The sequence below is a fragment of the Chionomys nivalis genome, chromosome 4 (assembly GCF_950005125.1).
Source record: "Chionomys nivalis chromosome 4, mChiNiv1.1, whole genome shotgun sequence".
NCBI lineage: Eukaryota > Metazoa > Chordata > Mammalia > Rodentia > Cricetidae > Chionomys > Chionomys nivalis.
Genome location: NC_080089.1, coordinates 58,733,890 through 58,750,470, shown reverse-complemented (window position 1 = coordinate 58,750,470; position 16,581 = coordinate 58,733,890). Strand labels below are relative to the sequence as shown.

Below are 16,581 nucleotides of genomic sequence, written 5' to 3'. Positions count from 1 at the left end.
GCTTTACCAGTTGAGCCATTTTACAGGTTCTCATGAAAGTATTTTACAAATAGGTACTAACTAATCAGTTACAGTGGCTGTAGTCATTATAGATTTTCTACTTGTGGCATGAGTGTATTCAATCCAAGATGAAATGCTGGAGGGCAGGGCTTAAGTGATTTCCACCACTTAAGGACAATTAACCCATCTCCTAGTCAAACACACACATGCAAACATGAACACACAGACACACATATTCTATGGAAGGAAAATGGCATAAATCCAGAGCTTTTGCAACAGTATCTTAAACTATATGCTTTTAAATTTTTATTTACTTAACACTGGTCTAACTAGTTGTTCTTGTGTATCAATCAGGCTGTTCACATGTTTATGGGCTGGTTATTAAGCCTGCAAGTCAGTAGTTCTAAACCCACAGGGATAGCATATCAGATATCCTACATATCAGAGATTTTACATTACGATTCATAACAGTAGCAAAATTACAGCTATGAAGTAGCAATGATAGTAATTTTATGGTTGGGGTCACCACAATGTGAAGAACTATATTAAGGGGTCACAGCATTAGAAAAGTTGAGAACCACTGCAGTAAGTGTTCTTGATAATGCTGTGACCTTCTTGAGGATGGAATCTACGCCTTCTTTTCTTGTTTGCTCAACCAACACTCAGTATAATTTTGGGAGCAAATCAACTCAGGAAATAACTGACTCAAGACTGGGTTTTAGGCAGTTAGATGGGTGAGCAACAGGGAAGGGTTTTGGAAAAAAGTTCTGGACTTGATTACCTGGACAAGGAATCCATACTCCAGAGTGGGAATGTTCTTGCAGTGACCACTGACCTAGTAAGAGTTCAAGGCAGATCCTATGAGTTTCTTATAAAGTGGGGCCCAAACACACCTCATTCATACCTTCATCCAGGATTATCCTAAAATAGCTAAGTCTTAGCTCAGATCAGCCTAAGAAATCACAAAGCCTAGAGAGACCATTTTGTTAAAGGTTCTAAGGTTTACCACTCTTTTTTTTAAAAAATATTTATTTATTTACTTATTATGTATACAATATTCTGTTTGCGTGTATGCCTGCAGGCCAGAAGAGGGCACCAGACCTCATTACAGATGGTTGTGAGCCACCATGTGGTTGCTGGGAATTGAACTCAGGACCTTTAGAAGAGCAGGCAATGCTCTTAACCACTGAGCCATCTCTCCAGCCCCCAGGTTTACCAGTCTTTAACCCTCTTCAAAGTTACAATAGGTTGGCACAGCAGCTGACTACCAAGTTGTAGCCATAACCTAACTATACTATACATGACTTCTCCTTGGCATGCTAATCCCCAGCCTCTGCTTTATAAACTACTATCAGACAGGCCTGTCAGGCATGAAATAAGCATTTAATAATTATTATTTAATATTATTTATTTATATATAAACATTTAATAATTAAAAACTATTCCATTCTATACATTCATGATATATGCCTGGATTTGACTAGACAGCTCTACCCCCACCCCTTTGAAAAGTTATTCCCCTACATATCTACCCCCACCCTCCTGATGCCCACATCACACCATCCCCAGCCCATGTACCAAAGGAGAAGTCCGTGCTGGGGGAGGGAGGCCCACGTGCTGGGGGCACAGGAGACCTGCCTGGGGGCTGGGGGGATAACCAAACACCTCTACTTTGGGGTTCTTCATGGTGCAAGAAATGGAACGATTCATAAGGCGTCCAACTCGAAGCTCTGGTACACCCAGTTTGCCTTTTAGCATGGAGTCCTGTATGATAGGAAAACTGGGAGACCTGTAGAGAAAGAACAAAGAAAAAGTAATAAAACTGGGAATTCATTATGAAATTTAGAAGAGAATTAGAAAAAAGAACATTGTAGGCCAGAGATGATCATAAATTCAAGGGCATAGTCTATTGTTATCTTAAATAATGTCAAAAGAGAATAACAAATCACAAAATTGGCTTTTGATATCATTATCAAAAAGGTCGTAGCACATAAAAGGCAGAAGCAGAGCCTCAGCCACCATGTCATTCAGACTAAGTATGACCAAGTATATTCCTTAAAGATGACAGGATCATTTTTTGTTGTGAGAGAAAAGGACTAAGCATTCAACACTATCCTAGGCAAGTAGTTGTATCCTAAACCTTGCCTAATGCCAACCATCTAACCATCAAAAGTGGCCTGTGGAACACTACAAATCTAGCTTTGTGTCCATCTTTGGAGACTCAGAAACCACCAAAGTGTAGGATATAGAACCAGGGTCAAAGAATAGAGCAATGTTTCTTTCCAGAGCCTAGGTATCAGCACCTCCTACATAAGAGCAAGAAGTGAGTGTCTATGTCTCTGCTTCTTTATGGCAAGAAATAAAGATGAGAGATGAAGATAAGATGAAAAGATAAAGGGCTGGAAAGATGGCTCAGCAGTTCTTGCAGAGGACCTGAGTTTGATTCCCAGCACCTACATGGCAGCTTACAGCCAAATGCAGCTCCAGTTGTAGGGGATTCAATACCCTCTCCTCTGGACTCTGAGGGCACTAGACACACACATAGTGCAAGCAAAACGCCTTTAAACATAATTTTCTAAAATGATGGAAAAATAATACATATGCTTCCAAAAGCTAGGTATTGTGCTTTTTATAACTCATAAGGGATGAGTTATAAATATTGAATCAAAGTACAAAGGTAAGGATACAAAGGGGACCAGGACCATGTGTCACTATTTATTAAGTAAAAGGTACAGAATTTACTGGACTCAGAAAAAAGACAGAAGAAATTACTTTAGGCATTCTAGAAGGTGATAAGACAGATAATTGGAAATGATCAATTCTAGGAAAATATTTACTTGGGAATGGGTGAGAAGATGCTGAGGCCAGCTCGGAACTTCTTGATGGTACCACTTGCTTTGAACCAACTGTGTCTCTTCTCCTGCTGGGTCTTCAGGAAATCGTTGCTCAGATGTTTCCATTGTTGGGATGTAAACATACCCAGGATCCTAGGAAATCAAGAGAATTAGGCAAGATCAGGCAAAAAAGGACAAAGAGAGGCAACTAATCGCCAGACTCAGAGACTTAGCTAGTTCTGACAGAATGTTTGCCAAAGCCTCCCTTTATATGACACGGGCATATGAAAATACTATCTATCCTAAAGCACCACCTTCATCCTAGGAATAAACACTCACTCCTGTTACCTAACCAACGAGCCAGAATATTTCTGGAGAGATTATAAAGGTGAACCTTCAGGCTAGAAACCACAGTCTGGATTTAGTGCCACAGATAACTACACTGAAAACAGAATAGAAGGGGTAGGGCAGAAGAGAATATAACCTTCTAATTTGCAAATAGTGCAATGACTATGGACATGCGATACCAATAATGTTAGGTGAAAAACTACATCCCTGAATTTATAGTCTTCACCTTGCAACCCAACTTGTCAATCATTTCACTTGTCCTTGACCAGTTCTTTGTAGGATTACCCTAGGCTATCATGATAAAACCTCATCAGCTTCTTCAAACTCAAAATTTCACCTATAACCAATAACTTCTTTTACTTCTCATTAGAGAAATCAGGAGGTGTTAGCTTCCCTAATTTTCCAACCCTAATACAAAAGCTGTTTCTCCTTCAACCCTTATCTCTAGCCCTTCATTCTCTGGAGAAAAGGTGACTCTCATATTAAGACTGACTTCTCTATTTGGGCTCTATCACTGTCTTCTGTCCTTAGGGGCCATGATCAAACATCTTCTTGTCCGGTCAGTTCCTTTCCCAAAGTCTGTAAGATATTTCATTTTTCTGCATCTCAGCTAGGCAAGTGTTCTACCTCTGAGATCTATCTTTAAGGGGGTCAAGATTCCTTTGGCCTAGTTTTAGTGTTTCTTCTTCTTCTTCTGTCCACCCTGAAGGATTTCTGAATACTTTGGGTATTAAAAAGTTTTTGCCTTTGATTCTATTTTCTTTTCACCCTATCATCCTCTTCTTTAACAATCTTACATCTTCTGGTACTAAGTCCCACCAACACTGATGCTTATCTTCAATCCTTATACTCAATTCTGAGCTAGTGTGAGACTATTTTATAGCATTGATCTACACCTGGCTGTTCTGTAGATCAGGCTGGCTTTGAACTTACAGACATCCACCTGCCTCTGCCTCCCGAGTACTGGGATTAAAGGTGTGTGCCACCACCAACCCGATCTGGCTTCCTAAATTTATTTTAACTTTTCCTAGGAATATTTTAGAAGGACACAATGTTCAAGGCTTTGACACATTTGTGGTTAGAGTCTGGATTGTGACTGTCCGTAAAGGTTAACATGCTGAAGGCTTGGCTCCCACTCTGTGACACTATTGGGAAGTGGTGGAATATTGAGTTGGCAGGACTTGGTTGAAGAAGGGAGCACACCCTTGCAGGGGATATTGGTACCCTGATCCTCATGTGTATATGTGTCTGTCTTTCTGTCTGTGTTTGCCAGCACACTGTAAGTTGAACAGACCCCTTGTACCACATGCTTCCACAATGATGTATTGTGCTGTCAAAGATATAAATAGGGTCAAGTTATAGTAGGCTGAAACCTCTAAACTGTGAGCTAAAATAAAATTTTATTTCTTCTAAGTTGAATAATTCAGGTATGTTGTAACAGAAATGGAACGCTAACTAAGATAAGTATTTCTCAATACTTTTCCCTCACATGTCCATGAACAACAACAAAAAAAAAGTTCTTACTTTTTTAACTGAAGACCTAGCCCAAACCCTTCCTTATTCGATGGCTGGAAAACCTCAATGGATGGTTCTACAAAGAGAAGAAAAAGTTTCCAATGTGTGCATAACTCTAATCTCTACAAAGTCCAAAGTCACAGTTCAGTAGGACAGCTTCCTCAGATTCTAGACACAGTAGCTGTTAGGTACTCTCAGACATATCCAACTTGCAGTTAAAGATAGCTATGAATGTGGCTGAATATAAAACTGTAACTTACTTAAAACATTATGAAAATTTTGTAATTTTTTTTTGTTTTTGGTAACTTGGTTGTTCAGTTCTTGAGTGTGGATTTTGAAGAGGACAATGTGTTGGAATGTCAAAAGTTGGACATGTCTGCATAGTGGAGGAAGAAAACTTGAGGCAGCAGTAAATTCTAGAAGCCATTTAATAAACTTTAAATATTTTCAGTTGGAAGTTGGGAGGTTTGGAGAAGAATAAATATCTTCAGGTCAGAGAAAACGATTTCACAAATCAAGTAGAAGGCTATCAGATGAGTGGGGATGAGGACACTAATGACAAGAAATGGAAAACAAAGGGTGAGCACAAAGGTCTTATTTCCAACTTTATTTCTACTTCAATTAAATCAGTACTTTGGATCAGACTATATTCAGATTACCCACTTGTCCAATGTCACTGTCTTTACCTGGTCCATCAAGGTACTGGGAGAGAGAAAACCGTAGCCTCAACACAATCGGTTCTGTCCGAAGGACCTTCCAAGCTGTAGATACTTCCTCCTAAGAGAGTAAGAGAAATTATTTCTGGTTTACAACAGAGAGAAATGGACACATATATGCACACAACAGTATACACCACTGTTCGTTGATGGTCTAGGAATGACAGAGGTGTAGAATATAGGCTCCAAATACAGCACTCAAGAATAAGACACCAGGCCTATATGAAAAAAACGTGTAAGGCAAGCTACACATACTGTTGGCACTACTTACATCGAGGAAGCTGATGTTGATATGGAGGTCAATGTCCACGTCATCAATAGTTCCATATTCTCTACAGAGACACAGGCAACCACAAGGGAGGCTCATTAAGACAGAAGGGAGTAGAGAGGTAAAGAAGATAAAGAACTAACCCTGGGAACAAGAGAAAGGGTGGAAGAGAGCTCCATACTTAGACCTTAGTTACATAGAGAAACCCTGCCTCAAAACAAAGAAACAAACAAACAAACAAAAAACAGCAATAAGAAAAAGATTTTAGCTATATATCAGATCACTTATGACCATAACCCTTCTTATCCCAAAGGGAACTAGTGACCTAAAGGTATTTAGGATAAGAGGGAATAGGTAAGAAAAATAGTTCTAACTCCTATCTCCTATGGTCAGCCATTTTTATTTTTAAATACTCTGAGTAACCTTCTATTGCTAAACTCATAAATTTATTAGTACATTACACCACCAAAAGAAATTCTAGCCTTTTAAAGATCCTTGTCATCCTGAAGTCGAGTCCCACCTGATGGACACAGAGTTCTCACTGTAGATCTCCTTCACTGCTTCAATGTCCGCGTCAAGCTGTGGGTGTCTATACAGGTCAGCTGCACAGCTCCCCTGATTCAGCCATAAAAATATTGATGGTAGCAGAGGTGGAAGGAGATAAACAAAGGGGAAGAAAGAGAATAAACAGAACATGCAGACACACCAGGAACAGGAAAGATGAAAGGGCAGCACATAGGCTCTTGGGGGAAACTCTAGCACATATTTCAGGGAACAAGACTCTCTATTCCAGCCTAAGAAAGTTTCAGCAGACCAACAGGCAGTTTTGCTTTAAGAGTTCATATTCTCAAGCTCTAGCCTTTCCTCTCAAATTTTGCCTTCTACAGAAATTCAGACGAGTTCTATCTGAAAAGCATCCTGAGAATCTGAACAGTTTTGCTTAGGAATGCAATTGTTAGCAATTGCATTTTTCTGGGTGGCAATGATAATAACACTCTCCGGGAGCCATTTAAGATTTGATCCTAACAATGAAATGACTCTCTCTGAGAATGAGAGAAGAAAATAATAATTTCTAACTAACATAAGGGTCCCCTTCATGTGTAGGATGCAGTTTACTATGGGATAACGACAAGTCCTAGGTATAAGCAAGGACAATGAATCAGTTCTGAAAGATTCCTATCAGATCCCACTAACCTTTTATCTCATTTCATCTCTGTTCAGTAGAACTTTCCTTCTGATGTACCCAGTATATAAAATCTAAATCATCCAACAATGAGTTTGAGGGAATGCACCTCACCTGAACTCCATATAGAAATTCCTCTGATTCATTATCTCCTTCTGAATCATCATCATTCCAGAACTGGCCTTTGATGTCCTGGAGATAAACAACAACAACAAAAACACTGAAGCACCATCCTTTGTTAGGTCCTTATTATTACATGGGCTAGGGTAGGGCAAAAGGATGGAAAACAGATTCTCACATTTCTTGGGAATAAGTAACTGAAGCCTGAACCCTTTTACACCTTTCACTTCACTCTGACTGAGTGCAACACTACCCAAGTCTAGCTCTGACTCGGTGGGGCAGAGAACAGCCCTAAGCACACCTAAGCTCTGCATCGTCACCTCCTCATCTCCCTTGTTCTGTGTTCTCTGAGGCAGGGTCTTACTCTATAGCCCTGGCTAGCTCAGACCTTGCAGCAATTCACCTGCCTCAGTTTCCCAAGTGCTGGGATTACAGATGTAAGCCACCACAGCCAACCTCACCTCTACTCTTTTATCTCCTAGTGTTCATCTCTCCCCTTCCTTTCAAAGAGAACAGCCCTACACAGCTCAAGTGACACTTTTTCCATACTCTTCCTTCTTCTATTAACTTCAAATAGCTACTTCCAAAAGGGCAAGAGGGGGAAAATACCAGGAAAAGGTAAAGTCAGCCTTCTGTCTCATCTGCCCCATAGATGACTAGTCCATTGACACAAGGAGTCAGTCCTCACCATTGGGTCAGTGGGTCTCACACACACTCTCAGGTCAGTGCTAGGCAGCACCCCTCCATACCACCAATCGAACCCAGGCCAACAAGATGAGCATTTAGGAGATCACAGAATGAGACAAAGGAGGTGATGATGTCATAGGTACTGGCGATCTGCTGGAGATGGCAGACTCTGCTGTTGTGGTAATAAGTCACTGTCCTATGGAAAGTAAATAACAATTGGGTTCACTACTTATTAGCTGGGTAGTATATACACAGGTATATTTTGTCCAATTACAGACACATGTAAAGAGGCATAAGGCACATAAACACATAGACTTTAGTTCTTTAACCAAGCTGAAGGCACTGTCAGTAGAATATACACCTGTCTATTACACTCAAAGTTGAAAGTTGGAACTGGAGTAAGTATCTGCTCTAGTCTATAAGGTTACAATAAATTTAAAACCAAAAGTAGCAATGTCAGGACCAAACTGCTTATGCTTCTGTGTCCACTCAGTTCATTTATGAGCAGCTTTCACAATACCAAGCCTCATCAGCCTTATGAACCAGAACCAGATTCTTTTTAGACTCTTTGCTCCTATTTTCCCATATTGGGCCACTATCACTTTTTTTCTTTACATGTGTATGTGTATGCAAGCAAATGTGTATAAAAGTACACGTGAATGTGCGTGTGCCTCCAGGGCTGACTCTTGGAGTCTTTCTCATTCATTTTCTGCCTGACTGAGACAAGATCTTTCAACAAACGCTGTACTTCACCAACACAGGCTAGTTTAGCTTGCCACCTTGCTGAGATCCTATCTCCACCTTCCCAGAGCTGGAATTATACGTAGCCATCATGCCCACCTGACATTTATGTAGGTTCTGGGGACCCAAATTCTAGTCCTCACACTTCCATAGCAGGCATTTTAGCCAACAAGCCATATCTGTAACCCCTCATTATTGCTTTTAAAACATCAGCTTTAGTTGAGCTTGGTGATTCACACCCATAGTCCCAGCAATAAGGAGGGGATCTATGGTCAAGAAGATAACACCTTTGAGGTTAGCCTAGGATACTTTGAGGACTCTGTCCCAAAAATAAATTAATTCAAGGGGGCTGAAGAGATGACTTAGTAGTGCTCTTACAGAGGCCCTGAGTTGGGTTCCCAAGCATCCACACCAGGCAGTTCATAAGTGCCTATAACTCTAGCTCCAGGGGATCTAACACAAATATTCATAAAACTAAAAATAAATCTTTAAAAAATAATAGCAATATTACTAGAAGCCATTATATGACAACCATCAGAGTTCTCAATAACACCGGCAATGCTCTGGTAAAATTTATCTGAGTTGTCATGGCTGTAACAATGCTCCAGGGTCGTCTCAGAACCTAACCTCCACATAGTGACAGTAATGACCCAACAAGCACTCAGAAAAAGCACTAACCTCCTCCCCACTTTTAATCCTAGAAGACCTCCATCCCATAACAGGCTATTTTTAGCCCAACTGAAGCCTTCACTTGCATCAGGTCATGAAAAAACAACTCAGCTATGAAATTATGAAGGCTTGAACGGTAACAGATGTCAAAGCTACAGTAACAGTAGGCTTTCAAAGCTTTCTGCTGCTCTCTAGATCAGTAGGTCACAAACATTACCTACACATTACAATTACCTGAGGAGCTTTCAACTTAGACCAACACACAGCCCTATTCCATAACCAATTAGTACAATTTCACACAAATTACTCCTGAACGTTAAGTCAGTTAAAAACTCTCTACTATTAAGCCAATACTAGGAACCACTAGTACTTCCTGGCTCCACATATACCTCAATCTAATCCATTCCAAACTACTCAATGGCGTTCTTGGTCCTTAATGTGATTCTACCAAACCTTACTTTTCTACATCATCGGTTCTAGGTGGGCTGGTGTGACTACAGCATCAGTATTACCTGGGAACTTGCTAAAATGCCAATTCTTAACCCTTTCCCCCTGAGATTTAGTGAAGCAGAAAAACCAGAACTGGAATGCAGTGATGTTTTAACAAACCCTAAAGTTATTATGCTGCATGATAAAATCTGAGAACCATCCCACAAGGTCATTGCATCTTCCAAGGGTCTGTCGTTTCTTCTCAGAGACCAAGTTAAACTTGGTAATTGGTTCAGTATGGGGCTATAAAGCACAATACCAAAATAAACTCTACATAGCAGTCCTTGAGCTGACTGTACTACCTCACTGACCAAAAAGTAATATGCAAAAGTCAATTACAACTCAAGTTCTTAGAGACAAGATAACCTGTTATCTAATAATTGCTTTAAAACACTACGGGGGGGGGGGGGTCGGGAGGACAAGTATGAGCAAAGTACAATTGTAAGTATGAAAAAACTCATTGTTTTGTACATCAACTAGAATTTTAGTTTTAGTTTTAAAAATTAAATACTATTCCATTTTCAAATAAAATAAGTGGTAAAACAGATGAAATAAATTTTGCAAAATGTTGGTAACTGTGAGTCAGACATAGTGGCATGTCTTTAACCCCAGCATTCTGAAGGCACAGGCAAGTGGATCTCTTTGAGTTCTCAGTCAGCCTGGTCTACACAACGAGCCCCTGTACAAAAACAAAACAAAAAGTGTTGGTAACTGATGAAGCAGAGAAATGTACACAAGGGCTTCTTATACTCCCTGCTTTTTGGTATATAGCTGGAAAATTCTGCAATTATAAAATCAAAGGCTCTCCCTAGAAAGCCAACTCTGCACATCAACAGGAAGATTCCCCTTGTCTCCCTGCTGTTCTTCAAACACAGCAAGCATAGTCCCACTCACTACACAGCCTTGTCTCCGCTGTTCTCCCCTTTTAGGATGGCCTTTTACGATAGCCACACTCTGGTCACTGGTCACCTTAACTACCTCTATAAAATACCTACACTAAAAAATCCTAACAGTAATAATAATACGTACACCAGCATTCCCTGTTCCTCTCCAATTATTTCCTTCTCCATATTCAGACACACATTTATCTCTCACCAGACTGTAAGCTCTACAAGCAAAGATCCGTACTGTTCTCAGTCTTTATAACACATTTATTGAATTAGTGAATGACCCCTCAGCTGTGTACCAAATGGGAGATAAATATAAGAACTTAAATGCCGCTTCTATGCATCAACAATAATCACAAAAAATGCTTTTTAAGAAGCAAGATCTCATTCACCTTCAAGAGCAGCAAGAAGCAAATTCTGAAGTTCTGGAGACTGGAGTTCTTTTGAGATTTGAAAATAAACAGTCAAGCGCTGATATGGACAACCACGGAGGGATACTACTCTTCAGCTGGGTTCTCTTGGGGAGGGTGGGACGATGGCAGCTTAGGCAAGAAGTGCCAGCTCTTTCAAGGTCTTTCACCTGAAGTCAAGAAACACTGAGCATGTCTTCAAGGCTTGATGCTTGGCTTCTGTTGCTATTAAAAGGACGGGAGGGGGATCAGTTTTTTCAAGGAAAAGGCGGTTATGATATGAAATGACCAACTTTTCAAACCAAGCTGTTTTAGTGGGAAAGATTTGAACCCTCAACACTAAATCCCCCTCAGGAATGGGGAGTAGATTTAAAAGCTGGAGAGAGGAAGGTTTGTGGATCATGGAACTCCCAGACATTAAAAAAAAAAAAAAAAAAGGAAGAAGGGCCTGAAAGATGACCTAGTTCAAAGTCCTCATGTAATATTCCAAGATAAGGAAGTCACAACTTGCCTGAGGAACTCGAATATTTGATAGGTCCTAAATACATTCATTTCTCATGGGATGAAGCAGTAACTAACACAGCGGTTACTAAACTAAGAGACGAAAACAGAGCTGGACCCTTTGAAGAGGAGCTGGGCCAAATAGAGACTATCAGAGTGACCAGAGAAGAGCGCTGTTTCGCTCAGTGTTTGTTTATTTTGGGTGATGGCAGCTCGCCCTAACATGCTTGATCTGTTCCTATAAGATTATGCCAAAGGTAAATCTGCCGTAGAACGACTCACAAAGGTCTTTCTCTCTAAGTCCACAGGCACTTTCCAGAGTGACCATCTGATATCTACCTAGTCACAGAAGCCTCTGATCTCAACGTATCCACTCTGGGCTTGCCTCCCAGCTCTGTGTGCTAGCAGAGGAAAGCTCCAACAGGAGCGACAGAAGGACTAAGCTACTCGACAAAGGCGAAGCGGGGCGCGGAGGGGCGAGTCCAGCCGGCCAGCGCTAAGCCGGGCACCCCACCCGCGGAGGGAGAGGACCGGAATGCTCGCCGAGGACACCCGCGCTTGCAGGACAGGGCCTGAGGCCTCTTCTCCAGGTGTCCCCCGTAGGCCCCCAGCCCCGGCCTTCCCCGTTAAGAAGCCGTCGGCGGCTCACCGCCGCCAGCCGCCCAGCCGAGCGAAGCCTGTCATCGCCCCTCACGCGGTCCCTCAGGCAGGGCGGACCCCGCCCGCCGCCCGGCCGCCCCGCCCCATCCCGCTCCGGCCTCCCCCGACACGCCAGCCTACAGAGTACTCACGGCGACCCCGGGCCGCGCGCGGCCGCCGCGGAGGGGACGAGCGGCCCGGGACGCCCCGCGGGGGCGGAGCGGCAGGCCAAGGGGCGGGGACCGAGGCGGGCGGGCGAGGTCGCGCTCCCACGCCTCAGCGTGCCGTCCCGGGCACGCTGGGCCACTCTGCGCATGCTCGGGCGAGGACACTGCGGTCACGTGTCTCGCCTCCGCCCAACCGCCCTGCAAGCTGAGCCCTGGGCGTGTCCCCGCCCCGGGATGCCAGCCTGGGCGCGCGTGCGCAGTGACCGATAGCTGAAGGCGTGAGGGAGCGAGTGGGTGGCGCTTGTTCCTTGGATCCCTGAGGGCGAGGGAGGAAGAGGTGCTCCCGATCCGCCAAAAAATGTTTTGTCTTTGCCGCCTCGTGTGGTTGGGAGGACTGCGGAAGGAAAACAATTTAGATTGTCTATATAGAGATACTGAGGCGTCCCCTCGGTGCAGGTTGAAGCCAGCCCCCTCCCCCCCCCAAAAAAATCAAAAATTAAGATTCTTAAATCTGCCTCGCCCCCATGCACTGTTGGCTGGGTGTGCTGGAATCTACCTGGCCTTCGGGACACACAACCTTAGTGGGTTGGAGCCATAGCTCACTAAGTAGAGTGCTTGTCTGGTATTCACAGAGCCTAGGTTTCTGCACACCTGTGCAAGCCTCTCAGCATTCAGGAAGTTGAGGCAGAAAAATTCAAAGTTATTCTCAGCTACATAGCAAATTCAAGACCAGAATGGGATGTGTAAGAACATCTCAGAAGATAACTAAATATAAGATTTTAGTGGAGGTGGAAGAGATGACTCAGCAGGTAAGAGCCAGTGGTTGCATTGCCAAGGACTTGGGTTCAGTTCCCAGCACCCACATGGCAGTTCACAATAATCTGTAACTGCAGGTCCAGGGGATCTGACACCCTCTTTTGGCTACTAAGGGCACTAGGAACCAATGTGGTGCACACACACACGCAGGAAAACACTTGTTGAAGTGATTTTATGTGAGATCAAAGCTTGGTTTGAGCACTTGGGATTTTTCACTGGTCTCTAGATTTTCTCCTTGCTTACTCATGATTCCCATCTGGATATCAGCAAAAGGCCCCCAGGTGGCTGACTGCTAACAAGCTTCAGTATTTGTTACATTGTAATAACTGAAAAAAAATGAGGGCTATATGCCAGTCTTAGAGTGCAAAAGTTCATAGTAGTACAAAAAGGGTGTAAGCATTGTGCCTCAGATGAAAAATATTCTGGCAGTCGGGAGGCAGGGAGTAGCACAGGTCACAGTAAGGATAGCAGCTTACAGCCCTGCTCTGGGGAAAGGTTTTCCCAATGTAACAGTTCTGTTCTGGCAGGAAAGGGCTTTCCCAGCAAAGTTGTTACAGCTAGACTCTGGTGCCAGGAGTGTAACAACTCTGCTTTGCTAGGGAAAGGTTTCCCCAGTGAAAGTGTTACATCCCTGTTCTGCTGCTTACCTGCTGAAGTTGTAACAACTCAGAGCTGCTAGGGTAAGGCCCTTCTCAAAAAAGTAAACAATAAAAAAAACTACAAATTAGAACTCAGTTTAAATCTCCTTTGCTATAGGTTTTGCTGCATTAGAACGGAAGATGTCTGGATGTTAGAGCATGGAAATCCTGAGATTTTTCAACAGAACCTGAATAAGTACAACTTTGCTGCTTTAGCCCATCAATTCAGTCTGCCAAGACTAAAATAATTGTGCATGTTATTATGAAAGTTAAATACTTTTTCCTAATCTTTTTTTTTCATTTTCATATGTGTGTTATGAACATTTGTATGTGTAGGGGCACACGTGCATATTCGTACATGAGGAGGCTGGAATTATCCGCCATATGTCTTCTCTCAGGTCTAAAAGAAACCCAGGACAAATGGCTGACGGTGGTGTCTATTAGCATCAAAGCATGTGCTATCCTACAGGCTCTTTCCGAAAGTACCTGTTCCAGGCATCCTGGCTCCTCCAGTTCATCTTGTCACACCTCCTATCCTAAACTTCTCTATGCACAGGCTCTCCCCACCCCCACCCCCGGCTTCTTGTTCCCATATATCCGTGTCATTTTGGCCAAGTACCTCTCTTGCCCACTCTCCTGTTGGTTCTCTTGCCCTTCCCCCTTGGTTCTCCATTCTCATTCTCCCCCTCTCTCTTATGGATCAGATCATGGTCATATTTAGTCTAGTACTTTCTCTCCCTGCTCTGGACTCTTCCAGATGCCTCTGGCAGTACTCACCCTCATATCTGCAATAAAATCCTTCTCCTCAGCTACACCTTGGGGTGGTCATGTCCTCATTTCACTCATCTTCCACGTTTTTCATTAAGGTAGCATCTCTCAACCAAACTCAAAGCTTGACAGCGTAGACAGTCTCCCCAGGCAGCTTGCTTGGGAGATCTCCGATCTCTATCCTGAGGCTGGGAGTCCCTACCTGTCTTTTTATGGTAGGTTCTGGGGATCTGAACTATGGTCCTCATGCCTGTGCAGCGAGCCTCTGGCCCCAGCCTTCTTTCCCCAAATCTAAAGTGAGTGAGAACAAAAGGGCTGAACTGGGAAATCCAGGAAATTCTGGAATTTAGGGCTTAGGCATTTCCAGAAAACAAAACAAAACAAGAGAATCTTGATCATCACAACCACACTTAAGCACTTCTTTCATCTTCCAAGTTAAGATGCATTTGGTGTGGAACTCAGTGTTACAGTTCTGGTTCTTGGTTGCCAACTGGGCACAAACTTGATGCACCTTTTTGTATCCCATAAGCAACCTCCTTCTTTCTCAGTGGAGAGGCACCTGCCTATGCCAAATAGCTTCTCTACTTCTACGTGTTTGGTAGAAATGCCTATTGGCCTTCCCAACCTCCAGGGAGCAATTGGTACACTTGGGAAGTATCTGAGAGTTGCTTTGTAGGGTGTACCTTGGTCAGTAGAAAATAAGACATGGGGGGGGGGTAGATGGATAATCCCTTTTGAAATCCCCTTGGTGAACTGCTCCAAAATGTACCTTCTCCTTACAAGTACTGAATGCTTAGAAACAAGCCTGGTGCTGTCCTGTGGCTTGCCCTTTCTTTACCACTTATGCAGTGTTGCCAACACAGTGCTGCATTATCTTTCAATGGCCTCCTATCTCTTCTCTTCCCATCCCCACCCTGCCACCATTCTGGGGTCCATGCTCAAGTCATCATTTTAATCTTTGCCCCAGAGTCTGCTTTCTGGAGGACTTGTTAAGCTATAGAGAGATAATGAAGTCCCCCGTCTCAACACTAGGTCCAAACAGTGGGTAGCTGACTTTCCTATTCAACTGCAATTAATCTAGCCAAAGTGGCTATGTCAGACCATTTGTGGACTACTTACCTAGAAGATGAAGCTCGTTCTGCAGGCTTTCTTCCTGAGTCCCTGAGATTTCTGCTGAGCACTAAAGGCATCTCTTGGGAAAGCCAGACTGTTTTCAGTCTATCATGATTATCTGGGTAAGCAAGGTCTGTAAAAATGTGACTAAACGTGTGCCAAGTGTTAACTTAGGGGAGGGCAGAAGAGAAAGCTGGAAATACAGATTCAAGCTGCAAGCTGGGAGCCAGTGACCTGGCCTGTTCTGGCTCTGCTATAAAGCCCAAAGAACACCAGGCTATGTAATATACAAACATAGTTGGCATGGGGGAGGCCCAGAGGCCACAGGCAGACTATTGAGCTCTTACTTGGCTTTGTCATGATGGATGCTACAGCATTAGGACAATGGGGTCCCAAAGTCTAGGACTAAAGCTAGAAAGGAGCAAGGATATTCTTCAGTCTCTAGGATTCTACTGCTTTCTTCTGGAGGGCATCCTATGTGTGCTCTGCTGCACTGTGCCTCCAGATAGGAGCAGAGCACAGAGCAGCATAGCCAGAGTTGTTTGTGGCTCATAATATATGTGTGTGATATATGTATAATATATAATATATATAATTACAGACATATATATAATTACACACACACAGTATATATTAGTTTTTCCGAGATAGGGTTTCTCTTTGTAACAACCCTGGCTATCCTAGAACTCACTTTGTGTACCAGGCTGGCCTCAAACTTGCAGAGATCCGCCTGCCTCTACTTTTAATCTGCTGGGATTAAAGGTGCACTACCATCTCCCAGCTTTTTTATTTTAAGTGTATGAGTGCTCTACATGTATGCCTGCAGCCAGAAGAGGGCATCAGATCCTATTATACAGATGGTTGTGAGCCACCATGTGGTTGTTGAAATTGAACTCAGGACCTCTGGAAGAGCAGCCAGTGTTCTTAGCTGCTTAGTCATCACTCCAGCCCCACCCCCACCCCCCAGCTGTTTCTGAAGTCAGAGGTAGCCATGCTCATCTCAGACCAAATGCCCTTTTCCTCCGTATTCAGGATATCTGGGTTGTATCTAGGGAAGAAATCTACCCCAGAG

At 43.1% G+C, this 16,581-nt stretch overlaps 1 protein-coding gene across 7 annotated transcripts in view; it reads right to left on the bottom strand.

Moving 5' to 3' along the window:
- Window positions 1-12,562, bottom strand: part of Parp6 (poly(ADP-ribose) polymerase family member 6) — a 32,379-nt gene extending 19,817 nt beyond the window's left edge. The window contains exons 1-11 of one of the 7 annotated variants that reach the window (XR_009056998.1): window positions 12,160-12,562; window positions 10,850-11,092; window positions 7,673-7,867; window positions 6,979-7,056; window positions 6,202-6,296; window positions 5,685-5,745; window positions 5,384-5,474; window positions 4,707-4,773; window positions 2,838-2,987; window positions 1,579-1,789; window positions 782-835 (exon numbers count right to left, since the gene is read on the bottom strand). Coding sequence is in view for 6 of the 7 variants with exons in the window: in XM_057767278.1 (XP_057623261.1) it covers window positions 782-835; window positions 1,579-1,789; window positions 2,838-2,987; window positions 4,707-4,773; window positions 5,384-5,474; window positions 5,685-5,745; window positions 6,202-6,296; window positions 6,979-7,056; window positions 7,673-7,675 (810 nt within the window). In the remaining variant the exon portion in view is untranslated. Of the gene's footprint in view, window positions 1-781; window positions 836-1,578; window positions 1,790-2,837; window positions 2,988-4,706; window positions 4,774-5,383; window positions 5,475-5,684; window positions 5,746-6,201; window positions 6,297-6,978; window positions 7,057-7,672; window positions 7,868-10,849; window positions 11,093-12,148 lie in introns of all 7 variants that reach the window. The other 6 variants (XM_057767281.1, XM_057767278.1, XM_057767277.1 and 3 more) reach the window with 6 other exon arrangements.
- Between the last annotated feature and the right edge of the window lie 4,019 nt (window positions 12,563-16,581).